Here is an 18,864-nt window from a genome sequence, read left to right on the forward strand (position 1 = left end):
CGCGTCATCCAAAGGGACGGCCTGAGAGGTTGGGCGAGAACCAGCGAAAGCGTCCTGGCTGCACTTTGGAGACACGTGTCTCCATTACGTGGTATGAACACAACGCAATGGGCCCCACACGTAAACATCTCTGGCCTCATCTATAATGCTGAAGTTTCACTATGAAGTAGAGAAAACTGCTATGTAGAACCACGGCAAACTTCTAAGACTTGTTTTCATAAGATTCTTACTTCAGGAATATTCAAACGCATTACAAAGTAGCCCCAAAATATATATTCCAATTCTGACTTTCAGGTTTTTCAGAAGCAATATTTCCATTTCTTATTGCTATAATCCTAGAACCAGAGCAGGCCGTTTCGGAAGCAAGCAGGGAGGAAAGAGGAGATTCCTTTCAGCTCCTGTTTCCCAGATGAGACCGACGAGGGGTGTCCGGAGCACACGAGCAGCTTTGAAAACGAGATTTCTGAGAAGCCTGAGCTGGAGGCTGCTGCTGTTCCCCAGACTGGAGAAACTAAACATGTACAGCTCGAAGGAGGCACATCAGCACCCCCAACAACACCACCCAGCACGCTGTTTAAGTGCCCCCGCCTGCCCAAACCACGGTGTTTCACCGCCCAGGAGTGAGCGGCATCCCAACGGTGCTGGCCGCGGGAAACCGCAACGCGCGCTCGGATCTGAACAGCTCCGGGTTTCAGAACACCAGGACGTTCTGACTCCGTCCCACCGCTGTACCTGGTCCGCCTCCCGCTCCCAGGGCCGGTGCCGTTCACGCTCCAGCCCGGGCTCTGCCAGACCCAGTCCAGCCAGCACGGCGGCTCACCTCAGCTCAGCTCAGCTCGGCTCGGCTCAGCTCAGCTCAGCTCAGCTTGGCTCAGCTCAGCTCCAGCGGCTCAGCTCAGCTCAGCTCGGCTCGGCTCAGCTCAGCTCTGCCAGCTCAGCTCAGCTCAGCTCAGCTCAGCTCAGCTTCGCTCCGCTGGCTTGGCTCAGCTCAGCTCAGCCCAGCTCAGTTCGGCTCAGCTCAGCTCAGCTCAGCCCAGCTCAGCTCCACCAGCAGCGGCGTGGAGCCCACTCACCCTCCCGCTCCTCGTGCTAACCTCAACAACAAAGGGATCTCAGCGGATTCTAGTTTAAAACCTTTTCTTTCCAGTATGAGGAAATTCAGATCTATTAATTTTTAAAAGGGGAATTGAGGAGAAGTAACTGATTTTAAATACATTCTTCTGTAAGCGTGCTCTCACCTGAAATAACACAGAGTTTGGCTAACGCTGCAGCGCTCGCACGGGGTCCTTTGTCAGGGCTTTGTCCCAGGGACTGAGAGTGGATTTTGGACTGAGCCACATCAAAGCAAAGCTGCTCCAGGGCCAGTGGGAAGCTGGAGACTCAGAGCAGCAGCAGTCGCGCCGTGTCCTGAGTCACCGAGCGCCGCAGCGGGGCTGGGGCTCGCGCCGCGCCGGAGAACGGCGGAGAACGGCAGAGAATGGCGGGGAACGGCGGAGAACGGCGGGGAACGGCGGAGAACGGCGGAGAACGGCAGAGAACGGCGGGGAACGGCGGAGAACGGCGGGGAACGGCGGAGAACGGCGGAGAAGGGCGGAGAATGGCAGAGCGCCCGGGCACCGCTGCTCCGGCCGGGAGCCTGTCCACACCTCCGCGAGCGCAGCCAAAGCATTGCCCAACCTCTTCTCTCCGTCCTCCGCTCCTCGTAAACAAAGACGGGACAAAAAGGAGCTTGTCCCAAGTAAGAGTCCACTCACCGTGCTCTCGTGCCACATCATGTGACAGACACACTTAAACAGACAGAAAGTTTCTTGAGTTTACGAAAATTACCTCAGGGCCACGAGATCCCAGTCTGTTGCGTGACCCTGCTCACGGCACTGCAGGTGCTGGTGACACCGCAGCCGCAGCCAGGCCCCGCAGCACTGCGGTCACCATCCCCGCGACCGACCCGGCAGCAAAGCTCTGTATTGGCCTGGCCTCCGATGGCTTAGAAACGCACGTTACACCAAGCTGGTCTAAAGCAGCTGCTGACACGAGCCCGCAAGCCAGAGCAGCCTGGCCCTCCCGCCCGCCACGCGCCCACCACGGCTGCCCCTCGGGGACTCTCCCGCGCAGGACCTGCTCAGCCTGGCCTCTGGCCACCAGCACCACGAGTCAGCTGGCCCGGGATCCGCAGGGACCAGGACCCCCAGCAGCGCCCCCCCACACCATGGCCGCCGCTTCCGCACGGCCCCGCACCGCCCCGGGACAAGTACCGCGAATAACAAAGGAAAGCCCGCTCATTTTCATTTCGTTAGCCTGCCCTCTTCCAACATCATATAAAGAAAAGTCGATAGGTCTGTTTCTCTTCCAGGTACTTGAAGAAGAACGCTATCACCTTCTTCCTCATACATACAGGTGGGACATATGCTTATTTTTAGATGGGCCCCATCTTGTCTATGAAGACACATTTGAAATAACGAGTTCTTGTAACAAAACGTAGTGAAGGCAGCACAGCAGAACCCAGACAGGATGAGCTACCCTGGTGTACGGACAGCGCGGACCCCGAGCCCCGGCCAGGGCTGCGCTGCGGGCACAGGTACCGGGCGCCGGCGCACTGACCAGCGAGTGACGTTGTCCTTGCAGGGGACGGGACGTCCCGAGCCCCTGGGACACACCAGGGGACACCCGGGCTGCTGCAGGTGAAACAAAGGCACAGATATAAAGTCTACTCTATTCTTGCATGGTTCTAAATCACGAACAACATGCGAGACGGTGTAAAGTCAGAGTTCGGTCTGGGCAGATCGCACCGGAACGCTCAGGAGCAGGTGGCCCAGCGCCCTCTCGGGCAGCAGGTCTCGCGGTGCAGTGGCCACAGCTCCGCCGCCAGTGGCCCACAGACACAGTCTGCGCTGCCGGCTCCTGTGCCAGCCCAGCAGCCCAACGGGCAGCGAAGGGACAGCGGTCACCCCGCCAGACTCGGGAAACAGGCCCTGCTGGCTATTTCAGCTGGATTCACACAGCGATCTCATGGACACTGCAGCCCCAGGACCACTAGTGACAAGAAAACGGAGACAAAGGGTTGGCAATAGCAGGGCAGGATCTGGCCGCTCCGTCCAGCAGCGCCCTGCAGCCACAGCAGCTCGCACTGCGACACGGCTGGTTTGGCTCCGCCTGGCCCAGATCCAGCTGCGCTCGGCCGCTTCAGACAGAGGGAGGAACGGGAAAGGTGAACGGAAATCTACAGCAACATTTTCATTTTCTACTAAAACCAGACATTTCTGACCACGTGTTACTCGATCTGTAGTGCGAGGAACTGCTAGAACTCCCCTGCCCCACATGGGGGGCACGTGTGGCCCTGGGGCTCCGTGGGGGAGCGGGGCACCCTGCCCGCCTCATCCTGCCCGCCGCGCCCTGCCCAGCGCACCCAGCGCACCCTGCCCGCCTCATCCTGCCCAGCGCACCCTGCCCAGCGCACCCAGCGCACCCTGCCCAGCGCACCCTGCCCGCCGTGTCCTCCGCACAACGGCTCTCTTCCCGCTTCAGCATTTACTTATCCTCTGACATTACTCACTGCTCACCAGCAAAGCAAAAAAGCTTCCCTTACTCAAAGCCAAAATGTTAACAGTGTTTTGCAAAAGGTCACACACGCCGTCTATACACATGAAGAGAAAATACCTATTGGGCTGAGGAGCTTAAAGCTGCGTGCTGTTGATTTCACTTACTCTGTTCAACGGTTGGAAATAGTACGATTTTATCTTACATTACATCACTCAAAGCGCACAAACACATATAAAGTGCAGTGTCTCCCGATGACTTCTCTTTGAAAGTGCAGCAGTTAATAACTACTGCTCAAGAGTTAACCATCCACTGCTGCCGCAGGTCGGAGCGGCCGCAGGACCGGGCTCAGCTGATACAATCACAGCACTTGCTTCAGACGGGTAATGTTTCATGAAAATTTCATGAAGCTGTAACAAGGAGACACAATGTAATTATTAAACTGAACCATGCACTTTGTTCTCCTACTGCATGTCCGTCGTAATTTCCAATCTGGAAGCTGGAACATTACAGAAGTGTTTGAATATTTATTACCCTGTGCTGAGTACTAACTGAAGTAAGTCCTTCGGTGGCCAGTGGCTCCTTCCCTGGCGCGGGTTCAGCTCCGCCCGCCGCGGTGAGGAATGTCCTGCACCCGTCCCCGAGCGGCCGCTGTGAGCACGCCCAGCTGACACTGAACCGCTTACACAAACGAACAAAACACCCTTTGAGCTCTACGGACAACTTAACCTTCAGAATTTGGATGAAATCCCAATTCCTGAGAGAAAAAAGGGTATGTTCTATAGCACATTGTTATGGGATTTTTTAATGTATACAATATATAATGACATTAATGCCTTTGTTTACTTGGGGAGTGCCTGTAGCACTCGTATTTAAAGAGACATATTTGTGATTCTTTTAAAATCATATTTATTTTAGTAACAACCTGAAGACCAAACATTGCGCCGTGAGAGATACCCGGCTCTTCCAGCCCCCGGGTTACAGACATTGCTGAACGGGTCACGGTCGCGTCACCGCCAGCGCCTGATGGACTCTATGAAAGCAACGGCAAACCCATCTCTCACCAACATCCTCCCTGCTACTCCGTGCTACACATTTAGGGGGGTTCTCGGAACATGGGAACATTTCAAGGGTTCCATCTCTCACAATGAAAAATCCCACCACTTCTTCCAGTGAACTGACTCGCAGGAAACAAACTGGAACTGGCTGAATTTCTGCCAGTGTCTGTGAGTTTACACGTTTTTGAAACATCAAAAGCCCCTTGCTTTTCATTCCGAAGGTGTGCTTCGAATATCAGAGGTTTAATAAAGACGGGGCGCGTGTCCCGGCCGGGTGGCCGCTGCCCCGCTCACTCAGCCGCGCCTCGGGGGCCACGCGCTGCAACTCCGTCCCTCGCTGCGCCGCGCCAGCATGGGGCCGGGCTAGAAAGAACCGCTTCAGGAGACCTTCACCAAACTCTCACTCCCAAACACTGGCTGCAGCTCTTCAGAAAGTGTCAGTACACAAAGGTGTCCCGTTCACAAGGGTTACTTTTCGTGGTGGAGGTGATCAGCGAGCAATGAATTTCTGTTAGACCCTACTTCTGCCTTCCATCTGACGAGCTGATTAGTTCCCATGGAAGACAAGGCAGCACAAATAACCACACAGATCGCCAGGGTTCACAACGTTGCCCTTTCACAATCTCAAAGTCCTGCGTGTCCAGGAAATCCTGCCAGACAGTCCCTGTTTGCAAACGGCTGGGAAATGGGATCGTTCGCCACGAAAAACAGATGAAAAGCAGGATCTGGTTAAGAGACCACGTCTTTGCCCAAACAAAACCCTTCCAAAGTAAAGCAGCAAGGTCTGGCGGCGAGAGCTGAGGAGCGGGGCAGCTCGGCACTGCTGCTCCCGTACGCAACCGCAGGGTTTCCAATGCGGCCAGAATTCGAAATGAGGCTGTGCCGAGCACGAGGGGCTGCTGTCAGCGCTGACACTGCGCTCATATTCCAGTCAAACATCGTCTGTTTGAAAGACAATCTGTCTTTTTAAGATTTCCGTGTAAATGTGGACAAGCGAGACTTGCCCTGGGCTGAGAACGACGCACAAAGCGATCAGACATTTAACTATGCGGGCGCTTGGCTTCGAGAGACTCAGCCGCAAAATAAAACACTTTAGGCCTGGAATTTATAAGACAGGTTTGTCACTCACAACCAAACGTTATCTTAAATTAGGGATTTTGAACATACAGCTGCCTAACTGTGCCCACAAATCAGACAGCCAGGCTATGAATTCTTTCATTTTATGAGAGACACGTTTGGAACCTCAAAGCTGGAGGAAAACTAGAGACGCCAACACAGCTCCAGTGTCAATGGCCCGTCGCTAGAAAAGGACGGACCCGCGGGAGGCGCCCGGGGCGCCCGCAGCCCGGCACGGCTGCCGCGGCACCGCGGAGGCGGGAGCGCGGCCCACGGCCAGCGGCGCGGGGGGAGGAGGGGGCGTGAGGGAGAACACGCGGGGCACCCGGGTCCTTACTAACCGTGAGCTCCCCGTCCCGTGGAGGGAACGAGGCGAGCAGATGGAGAAGGAAGGTGCAAGAGCACAACTAGACAGCTTCAGCTGTCAAAACAGAGGTAAAAACAATGGCTGCGCAGGGAAATAAAACTGGAGCTAACAGAGCAGCGGGAAGTTTTACAGAAAAAATGAGGCTAACGGGCCTGGTTACCGTAAATGTGAACAACAAAGGAGGGGGAGGGAAAAGATGCATTGAGAAGTCATAATTGTCCAGGCACTAAATTGCTTGCAAGCTGTACACAAGCTTCAAGTGTCACTGATCTTTTTCTATGTAGGATGCACACCTGGCTTCTGTTTCCAAAGAAGGGAGTTGCCAGCCATGCGGTTCGTAGAAAGCAGCTCAACGGGCCAGCAGGCAGCCCGGCAGCACAGTCAGCTGGGATCAGCGGGACGCATCCAGCACGGCCGTGGCGGCAGCACCAGCGCCGTGTCAGCACCAGTGCCATGGTGCTGTGGTGCCGTGTCAGCACCGGTGCCGTGTCAGCACCAGTGCCATGGTGCCGTGGTGCCGTGTCAGCACCGGCGCCGTGTCAGCACCAGTGCCATGGTGCTGTGGTGCCGTGTCAGCACCGGTGCCGTGTCAGCACCAGTGCCATGGTGCCGTGTCAGCACCAGCGCCATGTCAGCACCAGTGCCATGGTGCCGTGGTGCCGTGTCAGCACCGGTGCCGTGGTGCCGTGTCCCACCAGGGCGGCCGCCTCGCTGGCCTGCAGCGGCACTGCCCGGGCACGGGAACTTGCACGGCCTGCTGAGCTGCACCGGGACCCGCTGTGCAGGGGCATCCGGCCACCAAACCCAGCGAGAGTGTGGTGGCGTCGGCAGAAACAAACACACTTGGAGTTTCAATGCAACCATGCAGCCACAGCGCTGTGGTCAGAGAAATAATGGTGCTTATTCCCAGAACCAGTGATTTTCACAGATGTTCCCACAGAAAGGAGTTGCAATAGCACAATGTTCTGTCTGTATCTCGTTCACCAGAAGTTCATTTCTTTTTGGCCACTGTGATGTACCTGAGAACAAGGTTCTTTTAACCAACCCAGCTGCCGGCGGAGGGTGCTGAGCCGGCCCAGCCCCGCAGGGCCCGTCGCGGCGAGCGCCGCCACTGCGCCCGGCAGTTACGGGGGTCAATCCATCATCCCTGCACTGTGCCGCGCTGCCTCACCTCTGTGGGTCTGTGAGCTGCATGAACCATTTCTGATGAATAATCACACTTCTCTTCCATCTTTCTACAGAGCCACCATCCCTCCAGATACGGATCAACTGTTTTCTCTCAGATGCCAAATCCTGCAGACTTTAACCCAACACTCCAACTGACTTCAGTCAGTATTCCGTTTAGTGAGAGCCAGAACCACCAACTCTTATTAACCCATTACACAAATACTTAATATTTTTATTGAAAATATAATCCAGACATGGGTGTTCTGCTGAACTCCCTGTCCCATCGCTGCTGAGGTGAACGATGGAACATCCCCGGCGCCGGGGCGAGCAGCAGCGGCCACGGGCAGCAACACACAGCAGAGCGTGTCCCACGGGGGCTGCCTGCTCCTGGAGAGGGGACACTTGCACCGTCCTGAGCAACAGCCACCCGGAGCCGCCGCTCCGACGGCCCGGGACTGCAGACCATGTGGGACCCGTTCAGTGACACTGACACACCGAAGGGCTGACACCTCGTCACCCGGTGACGGCCCGGGACTGCAGGCCATGCGGGACCCGATCAGTGACACTGACACACCGAAGGGCCGACACCTCATCACCCGGTGACGGCCCGGGACTGCAGGCCATGCGGGACCCGTTCAATGACACTGACACACGGAAGGGCCGACACCTCATCACCCGGTGACAGCCCGGGACGCGGTGGCTGCGCTGTGTGACCGTTAGTGCTCCGCTCTCCTTTCACAGGTGCAAAGCGTCCCCGGCAGTTTCCAGCGTGCCAAAGGGCCGGACAAGGACGCATGTGCGGGTCCCAGGAGCGCTGCCGCTGGGCTCCGGCGAGCCCGTGCCGCGGCAGAACGCGCCCGGCCGCGCGCTGCCACAGCGACCGCTCCGCCGCGCGGCTCCAGGCGACGCTCTCATGTGTGCCGGTGCTGCTTCGATTTTGTTTTTCAACAAGCTCATCTTAAACTGCCCTTCCCATGAGGTTCGGAGAATACGAGGAAAACAGTAAAACTGTAACATCCCCTCAGTATCCAACAAAGTTACGTCCAGTTTGCTTTACAGGCTGTGAGTAACAGTACGCGTTTCTTTGTCGGTCCGTCCTCTTTACAGCTTCCTGTTTTTTCTAGGAAAATGAATCAGACGTTTGTTTCTCCAAGATAAAAAGGACTCCTGCAAATATTGTTCTGGCAGGGCCATCCCGACAGAAAAAGGAAACGCTCATGAGACAATATCCTGAGTGGAAGGCATGCTGCGGCAAAGCCAGCCGGGCAGGACCAGCGCCGCTCAAATACAGGCGCACGTACGCCTGCATCCACGGGAAAAGCAGCACAGAATGCAAACTGACAGTGCTCACCTGTCTTAATTGCAGCCACATGTATTTACATGCAAGTTCATGCTTCTCTCACCTTTCAATGTGCTGCTCTCTGTTACGACAAAGTTCTGCGGTAACTGCTAAAAAGCTGCATGTCAAAGCCTTCAAATGTAATGAATGCTTTGAGTATTAGACTGAAATACACTGCACCAAATATCGGAATCAATCACAATGACTAAGTTTGGGCAAATATTTGACAAGCAAATCAACACAAGCGTCTCCATATGATGATCTAGTGGGTCTCGTACACCCGAGGCCTCCTTAAAGAGCAGAGCGGACAGGAACAGGATCAGCGCTCCTCGCCGGGCCCTCGGCAGAGCCGCTCTCTGCAGCGCCGAGTGCCCGACACCCGCGCTGCCCCGCGCCGGTCACGCGTGTCCGCACAGCACCACGGGACCTCAGCCCCGCACCGCAACCCAGCGGCACCGCAGCTCCGCTCCCGCCAAACAGCCCACGGGAGGCGGCAGATCCCGCTGCTGTATCACTGAACAGACCTCCAGGGATCAGGGTTAGATCACCCGCTGTCCGCAGGGCGAGGCCACCACGGGACGAAAATCAACACAGTGATGTGAACAGTTCAGTCGCTGCAGCGACTGCTTGAGCGACGTTTCCGCACAGGCCGGGGTGCGTGCTGGCTCGGGCCGTGCCCAGAGCCGCCCCCGCCTCACAGGTCACGGGCTGCAACTGCCAGGTTGGTTGTGAAGTTACTGTACATCGAAGTTACTGTACACCGCTGCACCACCGCCGCACCACCGCCGCACCACCGCCGCACCACCACCGCACCACCACCGCACCACCGCTGCACCACCGCCGCACCACCTCTGCACCACCACCACACCACCTCTGCACCACCACCACACCACCTCTGTACCACTGCCGCACCACCTGTGCACCACCGCCGCACCACCTCTGCACTGCCGCCGCACCATCTCTGCACCACCACCGCACCACCGCCGCACCACCACCACACCACCTCTGCCCACAGCGGGCCGGACGAGGCTGCCCCAACAACCTCGAGCTTTTTACACTCTTCTTCTGTTTTTGGAGGGAACTTAGAGCAAATCATATTAAAAACAACAAAATGTAAATAGAGGATAATCAAAGGCGGATGAAATCAGCAGCTCCAGAGTTTTCACAAACAGATGTGGGAGGTTTTAATTGGAATTATGCTCCTCTTTTTTCTTTCAATATGGTGACTGATTCAGCATTTTTCTGCTCTCACGTTTGGCAGAATTCAGCAAGAACACGTTTTGAATGCTGGGAACGTCCAGAGTCCCAAAGCGGGACGGTTCCCTTCACAACACACACCTGTACTGACCGCTCTGTGCTGAACCTCCAGCAGAACCCTGTTTCTCTTAAATATCAACCATAAATCATTTCAGTTGGAAGAGACCCTTACGAACATGGAGTCCAACCACAAGCTAAGTCATATAACATTGCAATTCAAATAAGCTGCAAATAGTCTCACTAGGAGTAACTTCTCCTCTGGCTATTCTGTTCTACATCGTGCACCCTCCTGCGGTGTCACGATTTGATTCTCCACTGCCATGGAGCCTTTCGGTAGCAGATAAAACCGAAAATGCTGCGATGTAAGACACGAACAGAGAGCACAGCCCCCGACCCGCTAAGGAAAGTCGGTTTTGTCCTGAAATGATGATCTTGCATCTGGTTGATGTCAGGGCCGAGGGACAGTGACGGCAGCACCTGCCAGGAGATCACCCCGGGCTGCAGGAGTCGGCACCCAGGGAACGGCCGGCGGGAACCACCCCGTGTCACAAACCACCCCGCGTGTCACAAAACACCCCGCATGTCACAAAACACCCCAGAGGTCACAAAACACCCCACATGTCACAAACCACCCCGCATGTCACAAAACACCCCACATGTCACAAACCACCCCGCATGTCAAAGATCACCCCACATGTCACAAAGCCCCCCAGCTGTCAGAGATCAGCCCAGGCCCATCCCGTGCCGTGTGGCAGGACCAGTGAACCGCCGGCTCCCGCTGGCGGGGCTGCGGGAGTTGGAGCAGCTGGGGCTGTGCGTACACACATCTATTCACCAGTAAAATCAGGCCACAGTTTTCACATTAACCGCACTTCACATCAAATCCTCGGTTTTCACATGTGCCTATGCAATTCAGCCATAGATATCTTCAAAAAACATTTTTTCCTAACCCGTCAGGCAAAAGCAGTCACATTTCTGTTTAAATGTATGCAGGAGATGGAGTAAAATGCCCAACATGACTCGGAAAATGTAGCGTCAAAAACAAGAGCGAGCTGAAAACCCTTTTGTGAACAACTCCCACACCAAATTCTGCTCTTCGAAGCTCAGCAATGCTGACCTTTTCCTACGTTCCCCAGCTGCACAGCGTGAGCACACAGCACCGGCTGCACTGGAGTGAACCCCGCTGTGTGTGTCCCCGTGTCCCCGTGAGCGGTGACACCGTGAGCACACAGCACCGGCTGCACCGAGCACTGGGGCAAACCCCGCTGCACACGTGCGTGCCATTGTGCTCACGGTTTTGCACACGTGTGTGCCATTGTGCTCACACGGTACTGCACACGTGTGCCACTGTGTTCACAAGGTACTGCACACGTGTACCACTGTGTTCACAAGGTACTGCACACGTGTGTGCCATTGCACTCACGGTTTTGCACACGTGTGCCGTTGTGCTCACGGTGCTGCACACGTGTGTGCCATTGTGCTCACACGGCACTGCACACATGTGCCACTGTGTTCACATGGTACTGCACACGTGTGTGCCATTGCACTCACGGTTTTGCACATGTGTGTGCCATTGTGATCACGGTGCTGCACACGTGTGTGCCGTTGTGCTCACAGTTTTGCACACGTGTGTGCCGTCGTGCTCACGGTGCTGCACACGTGTGTGCCGTTGTGCTCCCGGCGCTGTCGATGCCCGTGTGTCCCAGGACGCAGCAGGCGGCTCCTCCTGCACGCCTGTCCTCACGTCGCAGTGACTTGTGGTGACACTCGCGCAGTGTCTCCCGTGTTGGTCCCGGACGCCCTGTGCAGTTCTCTGCACGAGCCTGCGTCCCCTGTGTGTGTGTCCCCGCTGTAGCGTCAGCCCCACCCGCCCGCAGAGCGGTCACAGGACAGGACTCTGGTCCCGTGCAGTGTTCCCCAGTGCAGCACTCCCCAGCAGCTCATGCTGCAGTCACAGCAGTAGAACCTGTGCCATGTCTGGACTTTGATTTCGTCAATGTAAAAAAATCCCCAAATAAAAAACGACAGACACTTCCACCCAACATCACACCCATCCCTCTCTCCCTGGAATGGAAAGGGAAAATGCCACAAGTCTGTATGTTGAAATCCAGTCCACATGACATTTCCTTTGTATCTAATTGCTTCCATTCAGTCTGTATCTGCTAGTCACGCCAGCCGCAGAGCACCAAACGCCCTGCTACAAAGGAGCTGCTGTCCTGTGACAACCTGCGCAGGCAGAGACGGAATTCCGGGTAAAACGCGTTCTCAGCTTCACCCCGAGCACCCAGACGGGAACAGCCCCAGCCCGAGCGCGGCTCCCAGCGCCACGGGCGAGAACAGCACAGGAATCCCCCAGCCAACACCCTTCCAATGGTTCCACATAAACGTTTTCGTGGTAGCCTGTATCTATTCTATACACATCTTTCTAAAAATATGCTAATTGACACTCTTCTCTAATAATTAATGCATAAAACCATTGTATTTTCACCTTATAATATGAGGTGGATGCATGACAGCTGTCACCCATCAATGTGGATTAAGGTGGGGAAGTATCTGTATTATGAATCCCGTACAGCGCCAAGCACATCATCAACATAAAATCGTAACAACCCCTAAGGAATTAACACAAGTGGCTGTCAGGGGAAGGCTCTATTTGGAAATTATTTGAGCACTTTAACTGTTTTGACACATTCAGAAAATAAACATTTCAGAGCAGTTACACTACTTTTCTTCCCCTCTCGTCCTGCTGAACATGCTCAGTTAATATCAAACTGACCACGTCTTAAATCGAGTTTCTTCACCAACAGAAACCAGCAGGAAAAAATCTGAACAAGTCAGACAAATAAAACATTGGAAGCAAGTATCTTCTTTCCCCTGGAGCAGGATTTACTGGCAAATACGTCCTGGTATGGCAAATGTTCACCTCGATGCTTTAAGCCCCACACTGCGGCAGAGGGACGGTGGCAGCAGCGCCCCAGCCCGCTCGGTGCCAGGCTGGGCCCGTTCTGTCCCGTTTGCCCCCTGGAGCAACCCGGAGCGTGAGCGGGAAGCGCCGCACACACAGCGAACACCGACGCCTCGGCCTCGCCTGAAGCAGGAGGCTGCGCCGCCTAAGAACAAACTGGCGAAAGCAACACTTGAGAAATTCTTCTTCCAGAACATGTGTACACAGCTCCGCGTGGATCGATACGGAGCTGATATCTCCACTTGCCTGTCTTCCCAGAAACACTTGTTATCACAAACAAATCACACTCACATTTTTCTCCACACACGCACACAGAAGAATGCTTCAGATACCGCTGCCGCGCGTTCGCCAGCCGGCGCCCGGCAGTTAACCACGGGTGGAGTGTCCCGGCAGTTAACCACGGGTGGAGTGTCCCGGCTGCTCGCGTTGGAGCGTTTCTGCAGGAACCGCGGCTGCTTGGCCACCGCGACCGGGACACGGCGCCACAGCCGCCTGGGACATGGCGCCCGTGGGCAGGAACCCAGCCTGGCCCAGGCTAAGAACCCAGACCTGCCCCGGGCTAAGAACCCAGCCCTGCCCCGGGCTAAGAACCCAGACCTGGCCCCGGGCTAAGAACCCAGACCTGGCCCCGGGCTAAGAACCCAGACCTGCCCCGGGCTAAGAACCCAGCCCTGCAGGGGCTAAGAACCCAGCCCTGCCCCGGGCTAAGAACCCAGCCCTGCAGGGGCTAAGAACCCAGCCCTGCAGGGGCTAAGAACCCAGCCCTGCCCCGGGCTAAGAACCCAGCCCTGGCCCCGGGCTAAGAACCCAGCCCTGCAGGGGCTAAGAACCCAGCCCGGCCCGGGCTAAGAACCCAGCCTGGCCCGGGCTAAGAACCCAGCCTGGCCCCGGGCTAAGAACCCAGCCCTGCCCGGGCTAAGAACCCAGCCCTGCCCCGGGCTAAGAACCCAGCCTGGCCCGGGCTAAGAACTCAGCCCGGCCCCGGACTAAGAACCCAGCCCTGCCCGGGCTAAGAACCCAGCCTGGCCCGGGCTAAGAACCCAGCCCTGCCCGGGCTAAGAACCCAGCCCTGCCCGGGCTAAGAACCCAGCTCTGCCCCGGGCTAAGAACCCAGCTCTGCCCGGGCTAAGAACTCAGCTCTGCCCCGGGCTAAGAACCCAGCTCTGCCCGGGCTAAGAACCCAGCTCTGCCCCGGGCTAAGAACTCAGCCTGGCCCCGGGCTGGAACCCTGGAAACGGTTACGTACAACACACACCGCGTCTGAAACCTCAACTGACCACGAAGGCTTCAACGGGACCGGTTTGGCTACTTGCTCTTAATTTCCTTCTCAACTTTCTTTTGCTGATGACTACAAACAAATGTTTATCATTGAGTTCACAACAAATGGCATTTTATTTCTGACAGACAGGCCTTAAAAATGGGAAAATGTAACCTTGTGTGCCTGGTTTGACCAAACGGGAGTTTCGAGCACAGCACCTGATTGAGCCCTACCTGCTATTGCACATAGTTTTACACCCACAAGCAATCTTCAATTTCTGCAGGAAATTCTGTTTTCATCTGAAAACCACTCTATCATTTTCCAAATATTATAATTAATAAGCAATTATTTTATAGGTAAGTATTACTCCCCAAAGCGTTGAGGTATAAATAAATACATTTTACATACAAATGTATTATTCCAATTATTTTTACAGAAGTCAGAAAAGGTCTGTTTTCATCCACAGCGGTTTTCTAGTACAGGACTTGGGTTCTTGTCGCTTCACCCAAAAACGCACCAGCTTGGAAATGTGTCTGTGTCAGAACCGCGGCAGGCGGCGAGACGGCGCGAGCGCCCGCTGAGATCAGCCAAAGCCAAAGGCGCACGGAGATCACGCTACGTACCTTTTAGCCAGAGGCATCTGAAAACACCTGCTGGCCGAGCCCTAGCAAGAACGTATATAACATACTGATTTACGAATGACCTGTCACAGCGCTCCCATCAGCCGACTGCTCTACTGAGAACAATACACACGAAGTGCGGAGCAACCACATCTTCTCATTCAGGTGATGAACCAGGTCAATAAAAATCTCCTAGATTTGGACCCAGTATTATAAATCATATACAGCAACATACAGAATGCAGAAAGAAATCAGAAGTATCTGTGTGCTTTGCTGGTAACTCAGAGTGTAACAAGAGGCGAAAATCTGAACTCTGTGCAGAGGAATTCAAAGACTGGGCTCTTGAGTAATCCTCTGGAGATTCCAAAGCCACAAGGCAAAAAAATTATGATAGAATCATGTAAATTATGCATTTATTCATTTTTCTAAACAGTGGACATTGCCTTTCCCCGGAGTCCTACCATGCATTGATGGCTGAACACAAACAGTTTATGTGAACTCAAGATTGCGCTCTCAGGACTGGGGGGGCTGTAGTAAACACTCCATCTCCTGCAGCCCGGGCAGCCCGGCTCCTCCGTATCCCCCGCAGCCCGGCTCCTCCATATCCCCCGCAGCCCAGCTCCTCCATATCCCCTGCAGCCCGGCTCCTCTGTATCCCCCATAGCCCGGCTCCTCCATATCCCCTGCAGTCCGGCTCCTCCATATCCCCTGCAGCCCGGCTCCTCTGTATCCCCCGCAGCCCGGCTCCTCCGTATCCCCCGCAGCCCGGCTCCTCCGTATCCCCCATAGCCCAGCTCCTCCATATCCCCTGCAGCCCGGCTCCTCCGTATCCCCCGCAGCCCGGCTCCTCCGTATCCCCCGCAGCCCGGCTCCTCCATATCCCCCGCAGCCCGGCTCCTCCATATCCCCCGCAGCCCGGCTCCTCCGTATCCCCCACAGCCCGGCTCCTCCATATCCCCCGCAGCCCGGCTCCTCCGTATCCCCCGCAGCCCGGCTCCTCCGTATCCCCTGCAGCCCGGCTCCTCCGTATCCCCAGGCAGCCCGGCTCCTCCGTATCCCCCGCAGCCCAGCTCCTCCATATCCCCCGCAGCCCGGCTCCTCCGTATCCCCTGCAGCCCGGCTCCTCCGTATCCCCTGCAGCCCGGCTCCTCCGTATCCCCAGGCAGCCCGGCTCCTCCATATCCCCTGCAGCCCGGCTCCTCCGTATCCCCTGCAGCCCGGCTCCTCCGTATCCCCTGCAGCCCGGCTCCTCCATATCCCCCGCAGCCCGGCTCCTCCGTATCCCCCGCAGCCCGGCTCCTCCGTATCCCCCACAGCCCGGCTCCTCCGTATCCCCGGCAGCCCGGCTCCTCCGTATCCCCCGCAGCCCGGCTCCTCCGTATCCCCCACAGCCCGGCTCCTCCGTATCCCCCACAGCCCGGCTCCTCCGTATCCCCCGCAGCCCGGCTCCTCCGTATCCCCCACAGCCCGGCTCCTCCGTATCCCCGGCAGCCCGGCTCCTCCGTATCCCCCACAGCTCGGCTCCTCCGTATCCCCCACAGCCCGGCGCCTCCGTATCCCCGGGCAGATGCTTCCTCAGTCAATGTTTTATTTCACTGGCAAACATTTTGTCACTGCGTATTCACCGGGCTAGTACAGTGCCAGTTAATCTGCAGTTAACCTGGAGCAGAGGTAACAGAATCTCCTAAAACAAGGCACTGTTTGCTTACCACGTGTTACAATTATTACCTATTTTCAGGCCTATTAAAGTGCTTTGAATCAAATTCCAAACGTCATCAATAAAACACTCTGGCCAGAAGGGACAGGCAGCTGTATTAGCACATGTCTCAAAATCTGTCACTAAAATAAGGAAGGCTCCTCCCGTGTCCCTGAAGATATGGATGCTATAAATACAGCGCACACCACTTGTGCAGCCCCGCGTTCCGGCTCTGGACGCCGCCCCCGCTGCGAGCGCGGCGGCCCCGCAGCGCAGCCCGGGCCGGACAGCGCGACCGGACGCGGTTCCACCGGAGCCTGTGTCACCTCAGCAGGTCACACACACGCAGGGCCCTGTCCCCCACGCCGGAAAACTCCCTGGAACAACTGCTATTCAACTTATGTTTAAAAACCTAGTTTCTGAATCTTGGACGTGTGGCCAAGCAGGAAAGAAATCCGCAAAGTCGGTTTCCAGGCCGGTTCTGGGCTCCGGCAGCTGCCCGGCGGCTTCGCCTCCAGCGCCTCCCGCCTCCCACCGCAGCGGGAGCGAGGGGCCGAGTGGCCCCGGGGCTCCCGCACCCGCCTGGGACCTGCAAAGCCCCGAGGCCCCCGCCGCCCTCACCCCGGGGCGCTGCCCCCGGAGCCCCCCCCGCCCTCACCCCGAGGCGCTGCTCCCGGAGCCCCCCGCCCTCACCCCGGGGCGCTCCCCCCGCCACCTCCCGGCGCAGCTCCCGCCCGGTCGGCCCGGCGCCCCACGCGCCGCTCTCCGCGAGCCCCGGAGCCCGTCCACGGGCAGCTTGTCCGACCACGCTCCCGGGTGCGGACCGGGCCGCGGCAACCGCCCTCCGGCCGAGCCCCCGCGCAGCGGCAGCAGCGGCAGCTCCGGCCGCGCTCCCCGCGCTCCCCGCCCCGCGGCCGCACTCACTTGAGGAAGTAGCGCTGTCCCGTGTGCGTGAGCGCCATCTCCCAGCCGGGCGGCAGCGGCAGCTCGTCCGTCACGTCGTAGGAGCGCTGCCGGAGGTGCGCGTGCTGCGGCGCCGCGCCCGCGCAAGGCAGCGAGGCGGGCGAGGAGTGCGAGCGGACGTGCTGCGCGGGCCGCGGCGGGGGCGCGCCCGAGTCCGTGCTGGACTGCCGCGAGTGCGCGCCCGAGTCGGGCTCCTGGAAGAAGGACTCGGGCAGGATCTTCTTCCTCCAGGAGCTGGGCTTGGGGTTCATGACCGCGTTGAAAAGCGCCTCCAGCTCCGTGTCCAGGTCCTGCGTGACGTGGATCACCTGCTGCCCCGGCGGCGGCGGCGCGGGATTCATCTTCCACCCGTCGGTCCCGACGGCGGGCGCAGGCGTCCCGGGGCCAGGCGGCGAGCGGGGCCGGCCCCGCGACAGGCCGCCGCCGAGGACGTGCCCTTCGAGCCGGGCGGGCGGCTGTCCGGGAGCGGGAGCGCCTCTGCGCCCGCCAGCGGTGTCGGTGTCCCGGGCGGCCGGCGAGGGGCGGGCGCGTCAGCCCCGGGCAGCGCGGCGCCCTCCCCCGGGCCGGGCAGCGGCGGGGCCGGGCCCGCGCCGGCCCCTCCCGCCCGCCCCCGGCGGCCCGGGCCCGGCCCCCGCCCCGCCCGCAGTTATGCAACTGCCGCGGAAACGGGGCGCTCGGAACCGCCGTGGGACGGGGCCACGGGCTGGGCTGGGCTGGGCCCGGCCTGCTGGGTGTTCCTGAGAGCCCGCCGGGTGTCCTGAGAGCCCGCCGGGTGTCTCTCAGATCTCGCCGGGTGTCCCTCAGAGCCCGCCGGTCGCTCCTCGCGTCCCTCCCGCCACACCGCTCGCCCCGTCCCGCACGAAGTTATCAGGCCTGGGGAGGCCGCCCAGGGGTGCCGGCCGGGCCGTTCCGGGGAGCGCATTGGCCGCGGCCCCGCTCGCCACCGGCCCGGAGCGCTGCAGAGGCCCCGGGGGAGCCGCGGGGCGGGTGTCGGAGCCGCGGGGCGGGTGTCGGAGCCGCGGGGCCGGTGTCGGAGCCGCGGGGCGGGTGTCGGAGCCGCCGCCCCGTCCCGTCCGTGCAGCCGCAGGCGCTGGCTCAGCGCTCGGGAAAGCAAGAGCGTTGTTCCTCCTGGTGCAACTGAATTCCTGTCGGCCTAATTAGCTTCGCTTTAAAACCATCATTCGGGAAGTTCATGGGTGATCGTCATGTCTGGAAGCAAAATGAATCTTGAATTCATCCGCATACAAGCGTCATAGTGTGATTTAGTGATGCTGTGGCAATAGGGGCCACATAATGGGGAAAAAAGGAGAGACGCGTTGGTGGTGACATGGACGACAATACTTGTGTGGTTCGGGTGAGGTTTATCCCTTGGCTGACAGGTACGAATTCAGTGCAGTTGTATCATAAATCTTTCAAACTCACTGTCCATGGGTGGTATTGCAATAGAGCTGAGAAGCTCTGTGGGGCTGTCCTGCCTGCCTGTTCACAACCACTTGTCCTCTGTTCCATCCGTGCTACAAGGCA

At 57.9% G+C, this 18,864-nt stretch overlaps 1 protein-coding gene across 2 annotated transcripts in view; it reads right to left on the reverse strand.

The window, feature by feature from the left end:
* Positions 1-17,681, reverse strand: part of WWTR1 (WW domain containing transcription regulator 1) — a gene marked incomplete at both ends in the record, with an annotated part of 42,740 nt that extends 25,059 nt beyond the window's left edge. For both annotated transcript variants that reach the window (XM_080349934.1, XM_080349933.1), the window contains one exon: positions 17,302-17,681. In XM_080349934.1, the coding sequence (XP_080206060.1) occupies positions 17,302-17,681 (380 nt within the window). The remainder of the gene's footprint in view (positions 1-17,301) is intronic.
* Between the last annotated feature and the right edge of the window lie 1,183 nt (positions 17,682-18,864).

This window comes from Nesoenas mayeri (genome assembly GCF_963082525.1).
Source record: "Nesoenas mayeri genome assembly, chromosome: 9".
In the NCBI taxonomy this organism is placed as follows: Eukaryota; Metazoa; Chordata; class Aves; order Columbiformes; family Columbidae; genus Nesoenas; species Nesoenas mayeri.